The 27565-nt window shown below is 33.8% G+C and overlaps 1 protein-coding gene across 1 annotated transcript; it reads right to left on the bottom strand.

The window, feature by feature from the left end:
- Positions 1-559: 559 nt before the first annotated feature.
- On the bottom strand, positions 560-27016 carry LOC132713608 (scm-like with four MBT domains protein 1). Its single transcript, XM_060696250.1, has 20 exons — positions 26833-27016; positions 24853-26286; positions 24014-24093; positions 22641-23280; positions 22261-22346; positions 21385-21625; positions 19556-19644; positions 18796-19036; positions 13624-13721; positions 12801-13047; positions 12381-12463; positions 11808-12067; positions 10874-10923; positions 8751-8875; positions 7965-8074; positions 6383-6558; positions 5989-6201; positions 5166-5320; positions 4169-4330; positions 560-3821 (listed from the first exon to the last, which is right to left on the bottom strand). Exons 1-20 carry the CDS (start codon positions 26969-26971, stop codon positions 3684-3686), a joined length of 4767 nt encoding a protein of 1588 aa, XP_060552233.1. The 5' UTR covers positions 26972-27016; the 3' UTR covers positions 560-3683.
- Between the last annotated feature and the right edge of the window lie 549 nt (positions 27017-27565).

Raw genomic sequence — 27565 nt, 5'->3', positions numbered from 1 at the left:
CATGTAGATATCTATTTATTTTTATTTAATTTATTTATAGTATAAGAATGCAGTTTATAGTTCAAATGCTTTGCAATTAATATTCCTATGCATCTGAACTTAAACAGCATCTGAACTCGAACATTATTATTCTACACCAATGCACTCGAAATTGATATCTAATTCCAAAGTTAAGAGTAAAAAACAAGAGCTGTCGATAGGACAGCGTACTTGACTAATCTCAATGCTTGATAGAAACACAAGAATCTGGATAATGTAGATTTTTTTGAAGTTGAAAACGGGCCACAATTCTGTCAAATTCCAAGTTAGAGTATTAGAGTATTAGGCCTTGGATAGTGATCTCCTATTATGTTCTCAAATTAGTGTGTAAAGTTTCAACTTATTTCCTTCAATAGTTTTTGAGATACCAACTTGCACACAAAAAAAATAACTTAACCAATAGAAGCTGACGCCTGGGTGAGTCACATAGCTCTCACTATTTTTAGAATAGATCTAGTCAAGTTAAACAAAACAATATATTGTTTAATTTGTTGTAAAGGGAAAATAAAGATTAAGATAATTTTAAAAATTGCACCAATTTTATTGGACATCTTCCAGCAATATTTTATTAACAATATTAACATTAAATGGACATAATTTAACAACAACAATCAAACCATATTCACTCAACACAACAAAAAAAAATAACTACATTCCACTAAAAATGTGCACATTCATTTTTTTCTTAAATTATCAAAGGCACACTGTAAAATAAATAAATTAACTAACTATAGCTTGACAAAATTTGTTTGAATGACCCAAGAACATGTACCAAACGAATGTTTGTTTTGTTCATATACCCCAGAATCTTAAAAAAAGACAAATTTAATAAATTTCTTTCATCTAAAATTATCTATTTATGTATATTAACAATTAAAAGGACAAATAACCATATTGGATCTACTTTCCTACATATTTTATCATCTTAAATACTTTCTTTTCTATATTCTTAATCTTAAATATGTTCTCTTCTAACGCAATAAACATAGAGAAAGACAATAAATGTGTAGCAACCGCCAGATTACAACTGGATGTTATTTCTTGAAATGAAAGTGTTCACTAAAACAATTTATATACCTTTATTTAACAATGTTCAATTTTAAGTTTAATATAAAACTCAATGTTTTATGTAAAAACAAAGCAAAAATCAATAAGTTTATATCATGGGTGCAAGTTAAAAATATCATTTATATTTTGTTACCATTTATTTGAAATTTGTTAAATACTGATTACGGAGAGAGTTTTCAAAAAATCTTTACAAGCTTCCTACTCAATCCGTAAATTTTATTTTATGTAATTTATTATGTAAATGTGTGGATTATCAATAAAATATTGTTTTAACTAAAAATATCAGAAAATCTGAAAACGCAGTATTATTTCAATTGGTTTTATATAGAAAACAAGAGCTTTCAAAAGTAGAAAAAACCTGAACTTCAGGCAAATGCCTGAAAATTTATACCCATGTAATATATATTAGATATCAAAATGTTAGTGTTTTTGGGAAAAACTCAAATGATAGTCGGATGTAAAAAATATGAAAATTTCGTTTTTATATTCTATCCCAAACAAACAATTGTATAAAAGTTATGACATTATAATAATCAATCTTTTAAAAAACGAAAGAAAAAACCTGTCAATCAAATAATTTCCTAGTACTCATATTAAACATAACTAAAATGACACTGTAATAAAAGTAACACCTCTGTATTTATATCAATATTCTTCCAACTTGATCCCATACATGAACCTTAATTTTTTTTAAACATAAAGAGTTTAAGTTAAGTTAACACCGGTCATATTCCCCAAACATATCTACCACATCATAGTAAGGCTGAGTTTTCTTGTGAAAAATAAAATAATTGTACAACATTTAATTGAATCACAAATATGGCATTTTAAAGGGACTCCACTGAGATTTTTTGACATGATGGGACTGGAAATAATTTTTCAAGATTAGTGTTCCATTTAATGAAAGTTTAGACAAATAACTAGTGTAAGAAATTTTGCACCATTCGATTACTCTATTTTCCTGAATAACTATTCTAAATGTGCCAAATTGAAAAGTGTTGAAATGCTTTTCACTCACATTGGGCTTAGAATAGCACAAAAATATATTTAATGTCCTTTTTATATATTTCTTATTAATCATTTACATATCTTTAAGTGCATAAGTGATTAATGTAAGAAATTCAAATTTTATATTTTTAGGCTTTTGACCTCAGTGGAGTTCCTTTAACATAATTTTAATTCTTATATCCCGAAGTGAAACAAATTTAATTCAATTGTGAGAGTCCCAACAATTAAACAAGACATTACTTTGAAATAACTGACATCATTCAGTTAAAATGTGTACTAGAAGTCTTCCTATTGAATAATAGGCATGTAATAATATATGCACACAAGAAATGAAATAAGTTTATAATACTGAAATATTGTACAATTTGTTTCCTGCAAATCTAGAAATAAAAATGTGTATGTACAGTTAGGTTACAATAATGCTTATGTTTTGTCTGAGGTATTACACGACAAACACTGTCAGGAGCACCAATGTCAATCAATTTGAAAAGGTTATTTGTTTTGCAACTTGTTAACAGTGTAAATAAGATAAATAATTAAATATAACCCAAGTGGCGTTCGACTTTAGAAGCTGTTTTGTAGTTAAATGGTCTGAACATAACTTTAAGAAAATTTATCCATGTAATTTTTATAATAACTGCAATAATATATGATTTTAAAGGGACTTGACCGAGGGTTTTTTCACATGATGGAACCAAAAAATATATTTTTTCAACAGCTTTGTATAATGTCCTTTTTATATATTGTAGGTCTTCACAAATAACTTAGGTAAAAAATTTCAGGTCATTTGCTCATTCCGTTTTCCAGGAATAATCAATTTTATTATGCAAATTGACCTCAAAATGAAAAGCGCTGTAACACTTTTCACTTAAATCAGCCAAAAAATAGCACAAAACTTGATTATCAATTTAATACAGAGTATATTTATATATCATCTATTGCATAGTTTTCAATTTTAAGTGTACCAGTAGATTTATGAAAGAATTTCAAATTAAATGATTTAAGGCTATTTGACCTCAGTGGAGTTCCTTTAAACGCTATGCATTTCAAATGGCTGTCAATCAAATGTCAAAATAAGACTGCTTATCTAATTGGTAGTTACTTGTTCCATTAAAAAAATTATGTCCCATGTTTTGTGTGACATAAAAATCTTGTACCAAAGAAATACAACAAAAAACATTGACTTTATGTCACAACATAAACAAACATTCAAACATTCGCACAACACATTCTACCTACAAACTTTTAGTTTACTCACACACCCAAAATCATATCACAATTAAAACCAGCCATTTTTCTCTGTCCATCTAACAAAATCACATCATATTTTCAAGCCATTCATCTTCTGTAACCACATTTAAACTGAACGGATTTCTGTGTATATTTAATCTCTGGTCAAACAACAATTTGTCATCTCAGCGCAGTAACGAGTTAACTCCTTCTATAATTTAATATAAGTTAAACTCTTACTGCACTAATGTGATGAATTGTTCTAAATATGTTCTAAATATAAAACTTGATTTCTTAAGTTAGCCTAAACAGACTAAGTATGACGCGATGGTAACAGTTCAAGCGTAGTTCTCATAGAAGGCAAGTTTGAGCCTCTCTATCTGGTGGCACAGCTTCACGGCTGGTCCTAATTTCAGCTCAAGATGTTCTTGTATAGCAGATAGATTCATTAACAGAAATGCCTGCCCATCCACTTCCTGAAATAATTTATAACAAAGTTAAAGATATTAACTGTGATTAATATTTCATTATTATACAAAACAAGCCTTGTAGTTTCCAAAATAAACACTCAATATGATAAAAATTAATTTGTGTAAAAGGTAAGTCAAAGGCATTAAAAGAAATACTTCTTGTCTAATGTGCCACTAATATTAGCCTGCAAATTTAGCACTAGTCCGCTAACCCATAGCCTGTAGACTTAAAAACATTTTTTTCATGACTATCTACAAAGCAGTTACTAAACTACTATGTTAACAGTATGCTATAGAATATATTCATAATAATGTTTAATCACATTGTAACAATATGTTATAGAAATTGTCACCTGTTCTTTGATTATCCTGGCAAGGTGTGAGCAATCAGTGGTTTTCAGGAACTGTACAACTTCATTTACAGACCAATTTAATGGGTTACTCTCTAACTTCATGGAACCTTCTCTTGGCACCAGGGGGCGCTCATTTTTTACCTCCACAGGCCAAGACTTCGGCTGAAATGTCGAGTAAATTATGTCAGGTATACATCAAGGATAACAAATATAGTTTTAAAATTTGTAACAAATTACTTTTTAGGGTAGAAACATCCTTCTGACTTAGTGGTTAAGGGTACTGACTTTTCACCATTTAGTCCTCTTTAAACCACAGGGACTGCTTTTTTTACGAGAAGTTACTTTGACCTTGGTTAAGCAGCCTTATGACCTGGGTTATCTTGGCTAAAATAATGCTAATATAACCATAAATCTATTCTTCATAGCAAGTTAAACAAAAGGGCAATGATAGCCCTAGATTCCTTGCTTCAGAATGTTTGCTTGACAAGATCATACTTTCTTCAAGGCAGAGGAAGGTTACTGAGCCATGTTCAATGTCATCCAAGGTCAACTTTTTATTTCATAAATGGGACATCAACTGGATTCAACCCATAATAAAACCTCACCTTTGAGCATGCCGAGCTAATGTGAGCAAAAAAGCATGGTTTTCCCATATAATCTAAATTGTCTTGAAATAGAAACATTTATGAAGTTATAAAATACCCTCTGATTTAATATCAAAAAATTATTTCCTGTTAGACATTGACTAAAGAAACACTTCAAAATACACTCGTTCAATACTTAAAGAAATACATGGCATGAAATGTGACCGTGACTGTAGGACACAGAGACCCTCACATTCCAGTGTTTTGTCAGTCTAAAGATGGAAAGTGTTGAGACTTCAGGACAGCGTGACAGACTGACAATGGCAAAATCTATATGCTCACCACAGCCCTGGAAATAATAAGTGCATTAAAATCACTGTATCAATCATGTATACATTTTTAGAATAACTTACTATGAGCCTTTTTAATCCTTGCTTGTGTTTTTCAGCATGTGCTGCTCCCTGGGACATCAGTATTTTTCTATGTGATTTTTTCTCGAAGCTATACTTCGGCAATTTTGCTCCTCTTGTTTGTATGTCATACCTTCTCCTCTCAGCCGTCATTATTCCTGTATCATAACATTGTAACAGTTTGTTTAATAAGGAAAGATTTTTTTTTGTAATTTTAAGATTACACTTACAATGTTAAGTTATATGTAGACATATTTAAGTTTGTTTGATTGGGCTTACTTCACACTGACGAAATAAAGATCATATGGCAACATTCTGGCTTTACAGGTGGAGGAAGATCTCCGGTGACATTCGGTGCATTATTTCAGGCAGTAAGGGCATGGACAAAGCTGGGTAAAGCAAACACAACTTTAAACCACATTTTTATACAGGTTACTAATAAATTAACAAAATCTGTATGAAGAGCAGCATGCTCCATTTTTCACAGGTATGATTTTCTAAAGGCCTTGTAAACAACAGACATGCAATTATTTCAAAAATGAAGTTCACAAAGGGGAATTACTTATTCAAAAACAACCCATTTAAACATTGTTGGTTTGATTAGTGATATACTTTCGTGACGCTTAAGAAAGGTGCAATCTCAACAACATAATTAACTTTTAAACAATAACGCATGTAAAAATCAGCAAAAAAACGTCAGAAACTGCAAAATTGAAAATGTTGCTGGCTCAGTTTGATTGAGCCCGTAAAATGTTATATCAAAATACTAACAAATCCCCATATCTATTTTTATAAGAGAGCTGAAAATTGAAATTAAACAGTTTACCATCTTCATCATCATAATCAATGAAGCCTTCATCTTTCAACAGATCACCATTAGCATCGTACTGCCTCTGACCTTGACCTTTCTTCTGTATATATAGAAATCGTTTCTTCTTACGCCCTCGTTTCTTCGGTTCCCTGCTTCGGTCATCAGAATATGTGGACGACCTCACACTGATTAAGTTGCTGAATTTTCTCTTCTTTCCATAATTTGGATCTATGAATAGAAACAACATTTCACTGAATGACAGCAATAGTATATAGTAAATAGAATTGTTAATGTACTTATGAGAGAAATGGTTATGTTGTACTTTTAAAAGAACTAGTTAATGTTAAGAGAATAGGCTATGTTGTATTCAGTACAGAAATAAAAGAATGAAACTTCTTTGACAACTTACTTGATTTAGTTTTTGTCAGCTGTTGACAGTTTTCAGGGCAGTTGTTACGTACTTGTACGGGACTGAACAGGTACGGGCAGCATTCCAGCTTAATACACGTGTTTCTACAGAAATCCTCCAACTGTGACTCAGTCTGACATACCTCTATAACAGCCTTGTACTTCTTCCCTTTATACCTGGTGTTAATAAAATAAAGTTTAATTTTTTAATTCTGTATGATACAAAACATAAACCTGTGCGCTTTCATAATATTTTAATCCATACAGGAGATTCTGTTTTTTAATCTCTGATGTTACGATGGGCTAAGCCACTCTTTACTAAGTGGTAAATATAAGATATCTTTATTAATATGTTATCCATATTAAATTGACAAATTCTAAATCATACATTGTTTGTTTGTTTATTTTGAGTTTACGTCACACCGACACAGTATAGGTCATATGGCGAAGTTCCAGCTTTACTGGTACAGTATAGGTCATATGGCGAAGTTCCAGCTTTACTGGTGCAGTATTTCAGGCACCAGAGTAGAACCACTAACGTTCCATAAGCTAGCTGGATAGCTTCCTCACATGAAAGAATCCAAAGTCACTGTCGGGATTCGAACCCACAGTGGTGAGGGGCAAGTGGTTTGAAGTCAACGACCTTAACCACTCGGCAACGGACACCCCCAAATAATGTATTAAAATACATTATAATTTAAGGAACTCCACTTTTCTTACTCAACTAAGGCACTAAAAACAGAAAGATATCTATGAAAGAATAAAAAGAAATATACTCAGAATTAAATTGAAAATCTTATTTTTGTGTTATTCTTTGCCCAGTTTGAGTTTAAAGCATTTTAACTTTTTCATTTGGGGTCATTTTGCACAACAATTAAAATGATTAGTCAGGGAAAACAGACTTCGTGACAAAAAAAATTTTGCATACAGATTATTGACAATGCCCTACATCAAATTTTGGAAAAAATAATTACAATGCCTTCAAGTAAAAAAATCTCGGTGGAGTACCTTTAATGTAATTATCCTTAGTAAGGCATACATTTCAATAAATAGATTTCATAATGTTATACTGCACATGTATATGCATTGCCTTTGACAATATAATATCTACTAAAGGGCCATTATGCCTTCGAAATGCTATCATTTTTATTTCTCAAAAACTCTCTATAAATTTACTCATTTGCCACATATATAAATTATCCTTTACTTCTTTTGCTTTGTTGGCAATGGGTATAATCATAATAAATGAGTATTTTGTACGGAAGTCAAAATACCAGTTTGTTTACATTTTTGCTACCTTTACGACACATTTAGCACCACTTTCTTCAGTTGTTAAACATCTAATGTGTTCTGAATCCATTATTGAAACATGTTAGACATTTCTCAAGTATTAAAAATATAGATTTCTGAGGCATAATGTAAGGCATAATGTGCCTTTAAGTGGTACAAATGAAGCCAATTACTGTTTAGTGAAAAGGTATGAAAGTCCATGTTAAACCAGTTACCTTAATATATAATTAACATAAACTTTATAAAAATAATGATATTGAAAGATGTTTTTTTTAAAAATATGTTATACTTACTTTGCTTTCAGAATGTGTGCCTTCATACTCGGGTTGAATGGTCCTTCTTGTTGGATCTCTTTCAACGCTCTACAAGGCACATATGCTATACTCACTAACAAACTTAATACCTGCAAATATATGATAACTACTATACACATACAGTGTTGGTTTATACAGAATTTATTTTAGTTTGATTGTGAAGGAAGCTATAAGCTTATAGACACACATTATAATCTGTTCCTGGAACCAACCAGTACTGAGCAATGAGTATAAAGTTTCTTGCTCAAGGAAACAACCATTTGCCCCTGACAGGGTTTGAACCCATACCACTAGCTATACTTAGATAACCACTCTGCCATGCCGCCACACAAATAGTGTTGTATCCCATGCGGATGGATCTTTAACAAGCGTTATAGATAGTTTCTGATTTTTTTAATATTCAAATTTTACCTCACTTGAAAAAAGTGGCAGCCACTTTACGGGTCAATATTCCATGTCATTTAATTGACAAAAAATGAAAACTTCAATATCAACAAATGATTTTGGTGAAGTGACAAATTTGGTTGGAGAGAGGGTCATCCCTTGGAAGCAGAAATCACAACAAAGTTAGATGAAAAATGCAGACTCGGTTCAATCGAGTCTGTACATGAGCGATAATGAAAAAGCGCAACATCCCTCATGGCCCCTATCATTGGTTTGAGCGGTACTCAATTTTCAACACTTTAAAGTGCCAGAATAAATGATCCCGAAGGACCAGAAAAATATAACAACAGGTATTACCAGTCACAAATATATAATATTTACCTCTCTTAGAACAAGATCCATCGGCCCTGGACCAACATGCTTCGGTAAATCTGATATACGACCTTTGCTTAAATATGGACCAGAGAAACATCTGTGATTGAAGTAGATCGTTGGGCACCAGGCACCTAAAATGTTTGATAATCCATTAGTGTAATATGTCAAATAATTTATATGTAACAAAACTTACACTAATTTTGAAAAAGTATTTAACAAGAGGGCCATGATGGCCCTGAGGTCGCTCACCTGTATAAAGGCACCCGGAGCGGGGCCAGTTTAAACAAACCCCAGGGCTTTTATTTGAACAAACTTGGAAGACACACATTAGAAGATGTTTCATGATGTTAAGTTTTTACTACACACATATAATGAAAAACAACGATCTACCCCCCTCCTTCTGCCCCCCCTTCCCCCCCGCAGGGCCAATTTTAACCCAAGGGCTTTTATTTGAACAAACTTGGTAGACACCCATAAGAAGATGTTTCATGCTAAACATCTAAGCTCTAGCTCATTGGTTTTTTTTAAAAGAAGATTTTTTAAGTTTTTGCTATACAAATATAAGGAAAATCAATAACACCCAGGGCGGGGCCAATTTTGACTCCAGGGCTTTTATTTGAACAAACTTTGTAGACACTCACTAGAAGATGTTTCATGCTTAATATCTAAACTCCAGCTATTTGGGTTTTTTCAAAGAAGATTTTTTAAGTTTTTGCTATATACATATAAGGAAAATCAATGACCCCCGGGGCGGGGCCAATTTTGACCCCAGGGCTTTTATTTGAACAAACTTGGTAGACACTCATTAGAAGATGTTTCATGCTAAATATCTTAGCTCTAGCTCTTTGGGTTCTTTAAAAGAAGATTTTTTAAGTTTTTACTATATGCATATAGGGAAAATCAAAGACCCCCTGGGGCGGGGCCAATTTTGATCCAAGGACTTCTATTTGAACAAACTTGGTAAACACTCACTAGAAGATGTTTAATGCCTAATATCTAAACTCTAGCTATTTGGGTTTTTTCAAAGAAGATTTTTTAAGTTTTTGCTATACACATACAAATGTATAAGGAAACTCAATGACCCCCGGGGCGGGGCCAATTTTGACCCCAGGGCTTTTATTTGAACAAACTTGGTAGACACCCATTAGAACATGTTTCATGCTAAAGATCTTAGCTCAAGCTCTTTAAGTTCTTTAAAAGAAGATTTTTTAAGTTTTTACTATATGCATATAGGGAAAATCAATGACCCCCTGGGGCGGGGCCAATTTTGACCCAAGGGCTTTTATTTGAACAAACTTGGTAGACACTCATAAGAAGATGTTTCATGCTAAATATCTTAGCTCTAGCTCTTTGGGTTCTTTAAAAGAAGATTTTTTAAGTTTTTACTATATGCATATAGGGAAAATCAAAGCCCCTGGGGCGGGGCCAATTTTGACCCCAGGGCTTTTATTTGAACAAACTTGGTAGACACTCTTTAGAAGATGTTTCATGCCAAATATTTAAGCTCTAGCTCTTAGGGTTTTTTTAAAAGAAGATATTTAAAGTTTTTTCTTTCGGTTGCCATGGCAACCAGAGTTCTGCATGGAATTAAATTCTTTGAACAATTTTTAAAGGTGACCACCAAAGGAACATTCCTGTGAAGTTTGGATGAAATTGGCTTAGTGGTTTATGTGAGATGTGAGATGTGGAGATGTCATTTAAAGTAAAAGTTTACGGACGGACGGCCGGACGAAAAGCGATCACAAAAGCTCACCCTGTCACTTTGTGACAGGTGAGCTAAAAACATAAAGATAAAATAACCTATGAGTAACTGTGCTACTGCACTTTCTGTCATATTGATAACTAGAAAGAAACTTATGTTTGAGCAAATATATTTAATAAATCTATACAATGTGCTTGTTGTTTTGCTTGCTTTTAACGCTGATTTAAAAAATTTTTTTGCTTATATCTCAGCCGTCAGTCCTTTTAACCAGTTTTCCTAGATAACTAACCAGTAAATAACAAGTTCTTTGAAAGTGGCAGACTAAACATCCCTAAAGAAGTAAATATTTATTTGTTTCTGAGGCATAATGTGCCTTTAACAAAATATGGTTTTCATGCAACATATTAAATTAATACAGTTAACTGACCTTTTGTCTGACTAGATGTTATTGAGCGATAAACTTCTTCTGTTCTCCGTCTGGAATTCAGCAAAGATTTAAAATCATGAATAGCAGTTGAAATAAATTGCTAAAAGTGAAATATGTCTGTGGTATATGTCTGTATGAAAGATAAAATAATTGCAAGAGAAGTTTCTTTTACTAAGAAAAATATTGGTAAGTGCCTTTGCTTGCAAATGGTCATAGTTTACCATTTACAAAAAAACTATTTACAGAACAAGTTTACTGTTTTGTAGTTTCAGGATATACATATTTTTAAACAGTAGTTTAGTTACTAGTAAGCAAAATATTTGTAAATATTTGTAGACTGAATTTTTCTTAGACAACCAGTGCAATCTTAGCACAACACATTGGGAGACAAAATTTTTTGCTGTTACTGAGAGGTCTTGCTCTGCAGAGGTTAAAATTACTGTGAAATCTTTGCTTAGGAAGAATTCAACTGTTAATGTAAAATGGTAATTGCTCTATTGAGGGCTACTTCTGGAGATTTCATTGTACAGTCAGTCATAAGTCTATTTTTCAACAGTAAAGAAAAATGCAGAGGCTAGATAGACGACCCAATTTTATTAACTTGTTTGTTTGTTTCATTTTACGCCTTTTCCCAACAGTATTTCAGTCATATAGGTGGGTAGTTTCCTAACCATCGTTCCTGGAGTGTTAACTTAACTATATAGGTTCCTAATCATAAAGTTTGAACTTGATTAGTGGCAAAGAACCCCAAAACCTCTATGTATATATCATCTTGGGCACAAAGAAGGATATACTCCGATAGAATCTAAGTTAGCTAGCTGGATGCTTTCCTAAAATGACATATTATACCCCATTTCAATAATTTATTTACAAATATAAGAAGCCAGCAAAAGAGTGTCCTTATTAAGGACTATCTATATATAAGAAAACATACTCTGACATGCGTCTTTGTCTCTTTTTTGCCTTTATTGGTGGTTTAAGTTGATAATTATTACTCTCACACCACCCGACATGGAACAGATTGTGCGAGTCTATGTCTTCTATATGACTAGGAATGTCTCTCATATGATCTAGATGTATCCATAGCAACGGACCAACAATCTTGGTGATGGTGGCTGCACATATCTGATTGTGATTGTTGGGGTTGACAGCCTCTAACTTCATACCTCTCTCAAACTCATGATCCTCTGTTCCCTATACAAGCAGAACAAAACATGATTTATACAGTTATCAGCACAAGAAAAGTAAAATAACTTCAACATAGAAAGTATACATGCATATTCAAACAACATTCTACAGAATCACATCCATTAACATAACAAAGCGATAAAATAGCTTTGGTTGAAAATTCTTTGCATTCAGTCATAATGGAAGTCAGACTATACCAAAAAGACAGTGGAAACTGAAATAATACAAGTGGCCAAAATCTACACATAAATTACATGGTCAGTTGTTGACAAGTTACTCAATACATCAATCATAGATAATGTAAGAAATCAGAACTTACAGAGTGAAACAACTTCTCTGGAGCAGCTTTAGCATTACACATTGACAAATATTCTCCCCAAACAAAATCTCCACCACTCCACCCTATAATATTAGAAATATATATAAGCACAATCAATCGATCCATTGATCAATCAATCAATCAATTTTTACTTTTTCAAATGGACTTGTCCTTTTTTGAGTCTGGAAGTAATAATTGTTTTTAAATCATAAAACATAAGAAAGATAAGATTAATTAGCTACCAGTTTAACACTAGATGTACATTATATCAGCATAAGCTGGCCTGATTTGAAACTAGTCGCAAAGGAAATAATCGATACTGCTGCCAGAATCTAAGAAACAAAATGTTTGTATCAATTATTTTTTTCGTCTAAACTCAAGTCTAAGAAATAACCTCCTGTCAACAAACAAATAACTTACCAAGAGGTGGACTTAGACGAATTCCTTTACACTGACACCATGAGATAGGAAATATTCCCAGATACTCGGAGTTACAGCAGATTTGAATGTTCTCGTGTTCAATCCTCACATCGTCCATCTCAACAATGAAGTAGTACTTGTTGATCACCTTGGTTACGGTGGCAGGACCGATCGTATTCATACCTGGATTTAACGCTTCAAGTTTCATCCCAACAGCAAACTGGTGAGTTTTCAATATTTGTTGGTCCTGTGAAATTTAAAAAACAAAATGACAAATCAAGAAAATTTAATTTTAGTCTAAATATGTTGGTTTGTCCCTAAGTGATACTTAGATTACTACCATTCTAAATATGTTCATATCTAAGGCCCTACGCATAGCGCATAGCGGAGTTCAATATTTTGTTCTTATTTTAGAATATATGTCAGTCTTCTCTAAGAAATCAGATCCCGAGTTATTCCCTAGGTCAGTTATAAAATTAACTCAAATTAAAAAGAACCAGCACAACATATAAAGTGCATTATTGAAACTACAAACAACAAAAATAAAATCAGGCCTAATAAGATTTAATTTACTACCAGTCTAACTTCAGATGTAATTTCATTACTGATATTCTTGTATCTTTGCTATATATCTAATCTCACATTCATAGTAAAGAAAGACTCTAAAGATGCTCGTATTCAATTATTTTAGGCATTGTCATGCAACCAAATAGAACCACTACAGACCTGTCAGCCAATCGCAATCGTCACCAGTTCTCAAAAGGTTAAACAACACTTACATTATATACAACAGCATTTAAGTTATAAACATCGGTACACCTACCTTAAACACATCTTCAGGTACACCATCCTCCTCACATTCTTTTAGAGCTGCCTGTAGAATCTCTGACCAGTTTTCATCTGTTTGTTCATCACATATATCTACAATTATATCAAAATAGAATCAAGTCAGTTTGCTGGTGATGGAACTTCACAGAAACAAAAATTATAGCAAAGTTGTTGGGAATTAGAAATAAATATATTAAAGTGTGTTAACGTAACAGGACGTCCTGTAGGGTAAATCCACTAAATTTCGGTCAGGCGGGGTAACTCGGTCAAATTTATATTCCGGTCATTTTTCGAGCCGTCACCATTCCGTATTTGCATCCGGTCTATACAAATATTTATGTTCGTAGGCTTCTACACGCGTGTTTTCTTTCCAAACATAGTAACTTCACTCGTGATTGGACAAAATCATGCGCATTCGATATGACCTATACTTCCTTTTCCGTTTCACAAAGTTTTGGAGGCGCCAAAGTTTGAAATTTGTCAAAAGTTATCCATCTAATCAGAGGTTTGTATACATCGCATACTCTTATTCTTATGTATTTTCGGATGAAAACTTTTCAATTTTCCAGCATATGATGATTTCTTCATGAATTTTTAAGAGATTTTATGATAATTGTTGAAAAATATTAGCTGTCCGAATTTCCCAGATAAAAAATCTAGCAACCCCATAAGTCGGACAACTTATTTTAGTGGCAAGAAAAATTCGGACACTTAGATAGCATGTTAAATTAAGAAAATATGTTACTTAAAAATACTACATAGAGGATATTAAAGTGTTTTCTATAAAAACAGGGCTTATATTTAACGTGTGGTATCTAAATATTTCATGAAAATGGCAGTACCTACGAGTGAAAAATGAAAATTTTCACACCACAAGATGAAAATAAGTCAAGCATGAATAAAAAACCTTTAATTACAAGACACTAGTGAAAATACGGGAAATATGTTTCACTGCAAATAAAATAATAGTCTACAGTGAAAATACAGTAAATGAAGATACACATTTTATTTTATCAATATTTCTCAATGTTTCTTTTATAAATTTATAATAAGTAGGTGTATGTAACATCTGACGCTCTCTTTTTAGGAAGATGAACATTGTTAATAGTTTGCAACACAGAGAAGAAACAAGCAAGATGTGCTACAAATCTCTGTCTAACACTTTGGAGAAAAAACTTATCTTTTTATATGAAAATGAATATTTATATGATCACCCAAAGATCTATGACGTTTGTGAATATCTACTGTCAAAAATCACATCAAAGTTTATGATGGCGGTTCTATTTGAAACATGTTTGTGGAATGAGACCAGCGATGACACAAGTTTAATCTTTGTAGCATCCAGATTTGCAAAAGTTACTAATGATCATTACCTGGCATTATTATTAGATGAAATTAAAACAGATACATTGTAATCAGGGTTAAAATAAAAGAACTATTAACGAGTCTTGTGTTTTGTTGTTTTTATTTCAGTCATGCCACGTACATACATTCACAAGAAAAGAGGTAAAACTCTACAATATGAGAAAACTGATTTATTAAAGGCCTTTGAGGCAACCAAAACGGGGATGTCTGTAAGGAAAGCCGCAGAAGTGTTCAATGTGCCAAGATCAACCTTGGCAGATCGGGCAAGCGGAAGGTTTGGGATGGACGTTTCGCATGGACGCCCGACTGCCATACCCCACGAGGTGGAAAGTAAGATTGTTGAATGTGTGAAGACAGCAGCCGAACGAGGCATTGGTCTCACACGCAAGCAGCTCCTCGTGAGAACCAACGTTTTATGTCAGAGAATCAAGGTATATCTCACACATACAAATAGATGATACATTCTGATGTTCATAGTTCCTACTAATGTGATAATATATTTTTAAATTATAATTTCTTTTTACCTCTTGCTGACAAACGTGAAATACCAAGATATTGTTTTAAAACAAGATCATTTTATTTAGATTACTCAAATTTTCTTTCTACTTAAAGATCCTGTATGTTTTGTGATTGATATTTTACTGTGTGTGTACCACACTTACAACAAATTATATATGTATATAATTATGCAAATAAAATAATTTTGAAATATCGAAGAATATGCAAAACTTTAATAAGTGTACTGTATACTTATTAAATAATTCTTAATTTATGATTAAATTTGACGTAAAACAATAATGCAGTTTGTAATTATTGCTACAATTAAATTTTATAACATATAAAGTCGGAGCAAGTGATAATGCATTTTAAGTGTTCAGTTGACCTTATTTTATCCTGTATCCGACTTGACTGTGATGCCAAACATTATTGTGTGTAAGTCACATATATATTTATATAATTTGAGAAGTTAAGATGGATGACGACATTACACACATTTTATCCGGCTCCTTGTAACACATGAAAATGCACGTCACGTACACTATTTGCCATAAATTAACAAACATTGATGCGATTGGTATAAATAAAAGTTACTTAAATTAAGATTTTCATAAAATTCTTTTACAATTTAAATGGCTGAGGAAAAAGTCATCAAATGATACCTTAAACAGATGACTTTTAGTCGTTGAATTATTAGTCCCGCTAATTTTGTATATTTGTTATTAAGATCATATCCCGTTTAAAGTATTTACTGCTTTGATTCATCCCAAATTTCTTTTTTCTTGGTGACATAACTTGAAGCCTTTAAGTACGCTAAAATAATTGCGCTTTTGTCCTACGCAGAATGCGAATGCATGAAATGCAATACTGTTGCTATGGAAAAATAGCTATAAAAACAATAGCTATTAAAACAATTGCAAATCAATCACTGTTATGAGTTTCGTATGTCTTGTTTACTTTTCAGGTGCACTCATCATACACCAACTTTAAAGCCGGCAAGAACTGGTGGGAAGGAGTAAAAAGACGCCACGGCCTCACACTCAGGCAACCAGAACGTCTTGGGACAACACGTTGCAGAATGATGAATCGAGAAGTAATCAAAAAATACTTTGATTCATTGTCACAAACCATATCTGATCTAAATCTAACAGACAAACCAGATCTGATCTGGAATTGTGATGAAACTAGCAAAAATTTTGAGCATAATCCTGTAAAGATTGTGGCAGGTATAGGTATGAAAAGTGTCTGTGGTAGAACTAGCTCTAAGTCAACAAATATCACTATAATGGCATGCGTAAACGCTGCCGGTGCTGCTATGCCACCAATGTTTGTGGTGAAGGGTAAAACGTCCCGGTCTTTACACTCCTTCAATACCACTGCCGCCCCTCCAGGTACTATCTGGTCATATCAAGATAAAGGTTGGATGACAGACAAAATTGGTGAAGAATGGTTTGACAATATTTTTTTACAAAATTGCGGTCCACAACGTCCCCAACTATTAATTCTTGATGGCCACAGTAGCCATGAATCACTTGCAATCCTGCAGAGAGCAATTGAGGAAAACATTTACATCCTTGCCCTACCTCCCCATACAACTCATCATCTGCAGCCACTCGATAAGTCTGTCTTTGGGCCCTTTAATAAAGCATACAATGCAGCTTGTTCTGAATATTTACAAAACCCAATAAATATAGTGAACAAGTGGAACTTCCCAGTCCTCATAAGTAGAGCATGGGCATCAAGTTTCACCAAAGGAAACATTAAGTCAGGGTTTGCTGCCTGTGGTATATTTCCTTTAAACAGAAATGCTGTTTCAGACCAAGAATTTGCTCCAAGCATTCTTACTGAAAAACCCCACAACAGTGAATTGCCTCCCAGTGAACAAAACTTGTTGTCAGGTAGAACTAGTACTACTAGTTCTAATACTAGTAGTACTAGTTCTATGGCTAGCAACTCGCAATGTTTCTGGTCAAAGCCCGATGAGCATTTAGTACAAACTGCTGACACAAATGTTGATATAACTTTGAACAGCGTTGTCTCTGAAAATGTTCAGATGAATCCTTGTGATGATGCCGCCGTAGACGTTATCACTGATCCGTCTGTGGTTCTAGATCTTCTTAGTAGTGGTGACTTTGTTATTGATGGTGAACTTGACCTCCAGTCAGATATAAATGATGACCTGACCACTTCCTTTATTGCTCAGTCAAGTACGTCTGTATCTGACAACATTTTGAATTCATCATTTAATGATCCTCATCCATCGGAAGTTTTAACTTCCCCTGCAGGGCCTTCAGCAAATTGGAATCACCATATTGAGTCAATCTTTCTTCCTCCAAACGACCATACCGCCCATGTTAAGCAAAAACGTAGAACAATTACTTCCCATAGGCTTCTTACTAGTGATGAGGTAATACAGGAAAAACTGGCACTGGAAAAGAAAAAACGAGAAAAACAAGAAAAACAAAACAAACGTACTAAGCGAATACGGCCAATCAAAAGTGAAAAGATGTGAATCTTTCTAAACAAAAAGACAAGTTATCATTTTGTGCTTCATATCAAATAATATCTATATGAATATGTATGAGTATGGAATACATATGTATGTCATTTTCCAACGATAAATTCAGTTGTTTATTACCTGACATGTACAAATTCTCTGAATAAAATTAAAGCGGTACATTAACTTAAATACCAGAATGAAAATGATTTTGTTGTTGCTATTTTTTAAAAATTAAATGAATGTCCGAATTTTCCAACCCATGTCCGAATTTTGAGTATAAGCGACCGAGTTACCCCGCTTTCACTTACATTCAAAAATCTTTAGTTTTGCGTTAATGTAGCCTCGTTTCGGTGCGCCCATGAATTCGTTGAAAAACTTCGGACGATCTGACAACGGCTTACATCACATTCGGCAGCGTATAGTCAATTGCATAGGTAGGATATAAAATTAACCGTAACCTGACGAAAAAGTGTCCGAAATTTAGTGGATTTACCCTACATTACACTACATCATTTTCTACATTAAATTATTGATGTTCATATTTATATATATAGTAATTAGTTAATAAAGGTCCAACCTGGAAACCACAGCAGATTTTGTTTATTCACAAATGATCCCTGCAATACTCATCTTTAATGACCTCATTTCAGAAATAGAACAAAAGAGCACACAAAGATAATTCACTGAAATTCCTTTATCTAAATTCTTCCCCTATCCAAACAGTATTCAATTATTTATAGTCTAAAGACCTACATTCTATTATAAGTACCTTTCAACTGTAGCTTGAAATAACTAAGTTTTTACCTTGAGGTGGTTTGTAGACACATCCATGCTCACTGGCCCAGCCAACGGGATGAAGTCTTGGGTCTAAGTAAAACATCCAGAAATGTTTGGAGGCAGACTGGGTGCTTTCAAGTCTCAGGTACAACCTTCCTCCTACATTTTCTAGGATCTGGACCAGCCAGACATGTAGAGGGTTCAGTATATCCTGAAGTTCAAGTCTCATACCGCAATTCAACTGGTCAACTGGACTGCACCCAGTACCCTATAAATTATAATTAGCAAATTATGATTAAAGACATGACAGTAAATCTGGTTTAACATCTTATAAAGTTTTTGAAGTGAGCAACACTGCTTTTGCTTGTGTTTCAAGCCACATCAACACTATTAAGGTCATATGGGGAGTTTTTCTGGTCCAGGAAGACCTTAGGTGTGCATTATTTTAGGCACTTAGACCCTTAAGGTCAAATAAATGTTTTCCAAGCTTTACTTGTCAAGAAAGACAAGGTGCTTTTTTAAAACCAGGGACGGTAAATTATCTTTCTCATATAAAAGAAATGAATGTGTATGGAAGGATTTAAACCTAAAGCAGTACAGGACGTATGATCTGAAATCAGTGGCATAAACCACTCAACAACAAATAATATCCTAGATACATTGTATATACTTTTTACATTTTTTTTTTTAAGTTAAGGTAAAAAGTACAGTTTCCTTGATAAATCATCAGGTACATGTATGTTAATAACAATGTTAATTAATGAATGACAAGAACACATTATCTCACCTTTTCAAAGAAATATGAAGGTGCAGTCCTGGCCCCTGTTAGTGACTCTAGCAGAAATACTCTCCAATCACTAACTCTGTCCCGAATGTCTGTGGAAAATAATGAAAACAAAACCAATTTGAAGTGTGGTGCACTTATTTTTCATGATTATTTAAAGAGAACTAGAACTATCGCTGAATGCGATTCATACCCCCACCAATGTCCTTGACAGAAGACGACTTGGAAAGGTGGTTAAGGGAATAACTTAAGTGGCACAAATACATAAAAAGAAATTATCTCTGGTGAAAAAAGACTAATTGTACAGGTAAGAGTATAAATATATATTATCAAATCATGTTCTAAACAGTTACAAATAACCTTTCATTTTCCCAATGTGCTAAACATTTTATTTTTGACCTTCAAGTGTGACATTGACCTTTAGCCAGCACAAAGGTGACAGGGATTCTGCACATAACCTTGTTGAGGTGAACATTTGAGTAAAGTTTGAAGAAAATTCTTCCATTAGTATAGGATTTATAGAGCGGACACAACATATTGTCTAATATTTGATTGTATGTAAATTTGAAGACTTAAAAAGGGGCATAACTTTGTTAAAATGCAATACAGAGTTATGAAACTTGACCAGCATATCTTAATTGTGACACTTCATATATATTTAAAGTTTCAAGCAAATACCTTTTCTAGATTCAGAAATATTCAAATAAATGTTAAAATTTAAGAATATTTTCTGAGTCAATTTTTGACCTACAAGTGTGACCTTGACGTTAAGCGGGCAAAAGGGTGACATGGGTTCTGCACATCCCCTTGTTGAGGTGAACATTTGAGTCAAGATTGAAGAAAATCTTTCAATTAGTGTAGGACTTACAGTGCGGACATGACATACTATGTAATATTTGATTGTTTGATATTTGACCTTCAATTGTGACCTTGACCTTGAGCTGACACATGGGCAACATGGGTTCTGCACATCCCCTTGTTGAGGTGAACATTTGAGCCAAGTTTGAAGAAAATCTTTCAATTAGTGTAGGAGTTACAGAGCGGACACGACATACTGTCTAATATTTGATAGTGTTTGATATTTGACCTTCAATTGTGACCTTGACCTTGAGCTGACACATGGGAAACATTGGTTCTGCACATCCCCTGGTTGAGGTGAACATTTGAGCCTAGTTTGAAGAAAATCTTTTTAATTAGTGTAGGAGTTACAGAGCGGACACGACATACTGTCTAATATTTGATAGTGTTTGATATTTGACCTTCAAATGTGACCTTGACCTGGAGCTGACACATGGGCAACATGGGTTCTGCACATCCCCTTGTTGAGGTAAACATTTGAGCCAAGTTTGAAGAAAATCCTTCAATTGGTATAGGAGTTATAGAGCGGACACGAAAATGGAGACGGATGGACGGACCGACCGACGGATGCGACAAAGCGAATCCATTATAGCCCCCCCCCCCCCCACATTTTGTGGTGGGGGTATAATTAACCTATTCCCATAAAATGATGTGCTGATAAAACACAATGTCCTGAACCCAAATTTGTTAATAAAGAGAAACTGAGATTTCTTGAAATTTGAAAATTAAACCCTGAAGGTCAAGGTCATTGAAGAAAAAGTTAATATTTCCACATGTTAAAATGAAGCCCTTATCAAAGACTAAGTACAAGGTATCTTGCTTATAAAAGATTAAAGTCATCAGTAGGAAAAGACAGACAAAATATGGGACCAAAATAATATGCCCCCCTGACTAATTAATTTACATAAAATCATGCTAAAAATATGACACATGTTCAAATAATCCTCGTAAACTAACATAAAACAAACACTGACCATCAGGTGGTTGTAGATTTTTTCCGTTCTGGGCCGACCAGCCAATCGGATGTATATCAGTAGTGTTCAAATCGCACCAGAAGTCTCCGGAACTCTCCTCACCGTACCCGTCGTATCGTAACCTTAACAACGGCCCACATGTCATGAGAACCGAGGCTACCCAGAACGTAGAGGGATCAGATTTGTTAGGAACTTCCAGTTTCATGCCTCGGATAAACCCACTCTGTAGACTACATTCAACCTATAAATAAAATTAAAATGATTGCAATAAAACGAACAATCACCTAAAAGTGAAAGATTCAAACTTTGTATGCAATAAACTGAGCTAAATCAATTTTAACTTTTTGAAATCCCTTATGATAACAATGGAGTGAATGGACATTTTTCTAATTTTAAGCAAGGCGAATACATTTTCAAACAAATTTAATAGTAAAAGTGGTAAAAAATTTTAGAAGCAGATTGTTAGGATTCAAACAGGGCTATTTTCCTTCTAGCAGGGGCCGTTGTAGGGCTGCATGTTTTCCCCAAAAATTGATTTTACATCAAGTTTTTTCTTTCCTTTTTGAAAATATACTATGCAATTTTTCCCCAAAATCAAGGGCAGGGCTACTTCCTCAACCTGTGAAAAAAAGCCCTGAGACTACAAAATACAGACAATAACACATGACTACTACATGTTTATCTTCACATGTAAAGAACACATGCTACAAACATATCAACTGATGCAACAATAGGAGTTAAAAGTTCTGATGTTGACAAAATTCATGTTCTTTAACTTAATCACTAGCCCTAATTTGTTGGAAATAAAAGTATTGTTACTTATTGCTTTTTTAGTGTATAATTTTATCATTATTTAAAACAAGAGTACATCCATACATGTTTGAAGGCTGTTGGAGGAACTGCAGTAGTTCCAGTCTGTTGAAGATAATCTTCCCATACAAATTCTGGCTCATCATCTTCTCCTAGAAATAACACATAATGTTGTAAATCAAGGTGTTTTAGGAAGTCGGAGGCATTAAGACATATTGTTGTTAACAAAGGTTTTTTTTATAGGAAATGGAACTGATGCATAAGGTCTTATAATGTTTAAAGAAAAGCATGACTGTGGAATCAAAGACAAAAATAATCAAGAAGCTTAAAAGTTTAGAACAAAAGAGGCTATTGAGATTCATCCTAAGGAACTTGTTCAAAACCATTACAATATGCATTCATGAAATTTAAGTATAAAATGCTACATATATCACAATTGTTTTTACCTTCAAAGCTTTGTTCATGAGCTGTTTCATCTTTAAACTGAGCTGTTTCATTATCAGCATCAACATCTGTACACGTGGGTTCACCACTCACTATATCACAGCTGGATGGGGTATTGTCCAAAGAACTTTCTTTAAGTGATGTGAAAGTAACAGGTGCTTTGTCTTTGATGTTAGTGGCCTTTAACTTTAACACAGTATGATGAAAATTTTCCCAAGTTATACTATTACTATCGTCAGTGTATATATCGTACATGTCGGAAGCTGTAGCCGCGTCTTGGCTATCCTCCGAACTACTCGGCTGACTACCTATATCCGCCATTACAGAACCGTCCATTTTCATTTCTACATTGGAATGTATACTTTCGGTATCTTTCACCTCTTCCATCTTTCTTCGACTATTTTGTTCCAAACCCTCGTCCATTGGTTCAAAAACTTGATCCCCACTTTCAGAAATATTTTGCGACAGAGCATCATTGCTTGCCTCAGGGTCACTGACTGTATTATTTGTAGTGTGGTCAGGAATTTCAGCATCTTTTACATCATCTTCATCAGTTTCAATCAGTGCTTCAATGGAATCTTCGGAATCAGATGTCAAAGGTTGAATCTCCAAATAAGGTTCAACACTGTCTTCAGAATGAGTCTAGAACAGAAATGAGAACAAATGATGGTTATTGATTAAGGTGCAAATATTGGTCACAGGGGCTTCATTTGAACAAGCTTGGTAAAGAACCACTAAACAAAGCTATGTTTTAATCATTAAGCCTTTAGGCCTTATAGTGGCTGAGAAGATTTTTTTATACATTTGCCACATACTGGCAAGTCTCTTTAAAAGTAGTGTCCCAAACAGTGGGGTTAATTTGGTAGCTCACTACTAGGTTAGCTATATAAGCTGGGGTTTTTGGAAAATTGGTAAACATTTTATTAAAGATTTCACTTTCAGTTGCCAGATCAAATGTCATTTGAAACTAATGTAGACAGTCACTGTTCCTACAAAGACTGGGAAAAACTGAGGATAACATTTAAGAACAGGAATATAACTTGTAGTTAGTTTCAATAACAAGCTAATATTAAATTTTCAATGAATACTAAACCCTTCAGCATAAACAAAAGAGAAATTTGAAATTTGGACATGATCTAACCTTCATCAAATTTCGTCATTCTTTACAAACAAGAGCATTGGTTATTTATGACCATATTTAGAATAATTAGACCAGCATTAATAAAATTTTCAAAAAATACTTGAAATGTTTGACAGCCAAAATCAAAACTTGGTCTTGGGCTATTTTGCCTTATATTTTGCCTTGACTTTATACCAGTGTACACCACCATTTTTCCTATAATTAAAAACTGTTTCATTTAGGTTGAACACTTGCCTGATCTTGCACTGATGTATAATGTTGCTGATCCAAGCCACCTTGCCTTGATTCCTGGTCCCCTCCTTCTGATAACTCTTCTGAAATGTTTTGATTCTTATCTTTAGTTAATAAACTCAGCTAAGGGTATTCATGATTTTAATGAATTATTCATTTCTATGTAATAAAATATTAAAATTTGTAATAAAAATATTGCTCCATGGACCATGGTATAATATAATCATTTATAAAACATTATTTTGTAAAAGACATCTTTATCAACCAAAGGCTACATGATATTAATAAATAAATTAATAATATGAATTTTTCAACCATTACCCTGCTAAAAGTGTGTAATACACCTTTTTTTAAAAAAAAATATTCTGCTTTAAATTTTGAATTTTTTGTTTTCTAATCAACCACTAGCCTGCTGGCAGCAAATGAAAATACCCAAGCTATAAATTTAGATCAAGATCAGCCAGTACAACTGAGCAATCTGATCATGGTCTGCACTGTTTGCATGTAAGTCAATAAATATATTGAAAATTTCCTAAAATCACAATGAATGGTTTGTCCAAATTGAGAGATGGATAAGTCCATTTAAAATATTTAGCATGGCATAGTCTTTCAAACAGAAATCTATTTGAAAGATCCTGAGCATGGTGAGGGTTAAGAAGGTGGACTGCCTTAATTGCATATAGGTTCTCATAACTATTACCAGTAAAAAGATTATTCATAAAATACTTAAGACATGCTTTGAGCGTAGTTGAAGTTAGTAAGCCAGGCACAAATCAAGTATTTCTATTAATGATAACATGAGCTTAAAATGAAGAAATGGTAAAAAGATGAATTCAATTTACCTGTATTCTTTAAATCTGCCTTCGAATTTGTGAAATCCAAAGATGCTTGAGAATTCTGCGAGGACTCGGTGTCAAATGATGACGGAAATAGCAGCAACTCCTCAATGTCACTTGTATTAACCATATTAGACATACTGGATGACTCCCTAGAGTCTGATGTAGCATTATCTATCACCATTGGTGAATTCTGTTCACTGGACAACAGCAAAGTTTCCTCTATGCCTACTTTCTTATCAAATGGTCTAATTCCTAATTGGGCATCTGATATAAGATTATCTTCAAGAGTCATTTCAGTGTATTCATTTGTAACACCGTCAGTCTTTGATCCTTCACTGATATCAGTAACATTCTCGGCAAGGGGCTCTAACCCTGTAGTTTCTGACATTATTCCCGCTTCTAATTCATTTTCTTGATCGCAGGATTTTACTTTATTGTCACTATCCAAGACATCCTGCTTAGCCGATATCGAACCTTCAGTTTCCCCTGTCACACTCAAACCATCGTCTTTTTGAATTTCAGGAGCCACTGTAGGCAATAGCTGATTTTGTACCATACTCTGAACTGGATTCATTTGAACTAACCTTGGAACAACATTATGCTGCATGAGTGGCTGGGTGAACACTTGATTAATACTTAATTGATTCGCAACAGAGAAAGTTTTCTGCTGGAAAGGGTTTGTGGCAGTAGAGATGACTGGGCTTAAGACAGAAGATGGAACCTTAGTAGCCATCAGATCTGGATAAACAAATTGTGGTCTTGGTTGAACCTGGGCGTTCATCTGTGACGGGTATGCAAGCTGTCCTCCCGGTTGGAAACTGATGTTTTGAAATACTGGTGAAGCTGACATAATCATTGGGACATTGCTACGTACTACTGGAACTGTGTTGCGAACCACAGAGGCGGTGTTTGGTACCATGGCCACTTTGTTTTGTACCACTGATAGGGAGCTTCGTACCCCTGAAACACTGTTCTGCACCACACAACCAGCATTTTGTACCATTGAGACTCTATTCTGAACTGAGGGCATCTGACTACCAATTTGAACAGTCTGTGGATAAACTATCTGAGCACCAATTTGTTGCGGGGTTGCAGAACGATTCTGTGACAAAGGGCCAACCTGTCGGTAAAGAGCTTGAGCAGTTATTGTAGGCTGGGCTCTAAGGCCAGATTGTGAAACTGACACAGTCTGCTGATATAGTGGCTGTATGTTCATTCTGGTCTGTTGTCCAGTTAAACTCTGGGAGACAATGCCGCTTTGTGGATATGGAGTAGCCATTCTTGGTTGAGACAAAGGCATCTGTGTTATAACTCCAGTCTGCGGGAAGAGGGCCTGGGCAGTTAATCTAGGTTGTGTGGTAGGCATTGTTTGGGATAGTGATGTACCATGGAACACTTGAGGTACAATATTCCCTCTTGAAATTACCTGTCCTTGACCTAGAACACAAAAATAAGGATACAAAATAGAATCAAACTTAAACAATAAAAACTTTAAATTCAGCTTATATAATATCATAGTGACTATAAATCATACACAGGTAAAGAAATAAATAAACAACAATAAAGGATAGGTATCATATACATGTATAACACTATCTTTTTAAGCATATTTGGTAAACAAAATGGAACCATTTCTAATCACTAGAAATGCCAAATATGTCATAGATTGTCATTTATAGAAGTTTTCCACAACATAACCTTTGACTTTCATGCTCATTTGTCATAATGTACCAAGGTTCATAATTGAAGAAAAATCCATAAACCCTTACTTATACCCTGAAGTACACCCATTCTCTAAAGGATTAGGAAATACAACAATGTCATACAACAAAATAATAACACTCCGTATATAACTTACAAAACCATCACAAACCCATATTAGCATCAATCAAGCTGTTTAGAAAAAAAAAATGCCATGTAATTTGCAATGTAATTAACAGGAAAAATAATATACATCAATGTATTATTGTTTTATAAGCATACCTTGTGGGTTCATCATTGGGACAGCCACTTGCGGAACCAAATTTCCTAACGGAGATTTTATAGGACTCACTGGCACAGCCTTTGGTCTCAGTGTACGAGGCACATTGACAAGAGCCTTTTGCCTGTTGTTTGGATTCATTCTGCTAAGTGTTAATCAGTCACCATTCATTGCCCTAAAATATATTCTCTGGAATGAAATAAGAATATCAATATACTTTATTATTTATTACTGTAAATAAAAATGTTTTATTTCATTCTTTTGTAAATTTAATATATGTAAATCTAATATTATTTTTCATTTCATTGAAGATTAGCACATTCAACAAATTTTAGTGTATTCTGTTATTACATCATCATTCTGTTTTATTGTCAGTATGAAATAACGATTGAGATAAATTAAAAAAAGCTTTGATTTTCATAGAGAGGATACCTGGAGACCTATTTCAAAATTATCTATATTCCCATTTACTTCAAATAGATAGATCTACAATTTCAATTCACGAATTCGAAAACCTAGCTAAACGCCGTTTTCCGGTACTTTCTGTACATAGCTCTGGGGAATTCACGTAATGGGGTGTAATAACGAACTCGAGATGTTTTTGAACTTTTTTAATAAAAGTGAAATAAAACAGTTGTCTCTTTGTTAAGAAAATAATTAAATATCATTGTATGAATAATTGCATACAAAAAATAAATTAAAAACACAAGTTTTCGCAGAAAAAAGTTCTCTACC

The sequence above is a fragment of the Ruditapes philippinarum genome, unplaced genomic scaffold, assembly GCF_026571515.1.
Source record: "Ruditapes philippinarum isolate M1 unplaced genomic scaffold, ASM2657151v2 ctg5273_1_1_1_1, whole genome shotgun sequence".
NCBI lineage: Eukaryota > Metazoa > Mollusca > Bivalvia > Venerida > Veneridae > Ruditapes > Ruditapes philippinarum.
Note: the sequence above shows the minus strand (reverse complement) of the source record. Positions and strands in the feature narration are given on the sequence as shown.

Coding starts and splice junctions, on each gene's coding strand:
- LOC132713608 (XM_060696250.1), bottom strand. CDS start 26,971: ATGAATCCAAACAACAGGCAAAAGGCTCTTGTCAATGTGCCTCGTACA. Junction 13,048..13,623: donor TACCTGAAGATGTGTTTAAG/GTAGGTGTACCG, acceptor TAAATTTCACAG/GACCAACAAATATTGAAAAC. Junction 3,822..4,168: donor CCAGGATAATCAAAGAACAG/GTGACAATTTCT, acceptor AAATTATTTCAG/GAAGTGGATGGGCAGGCATT.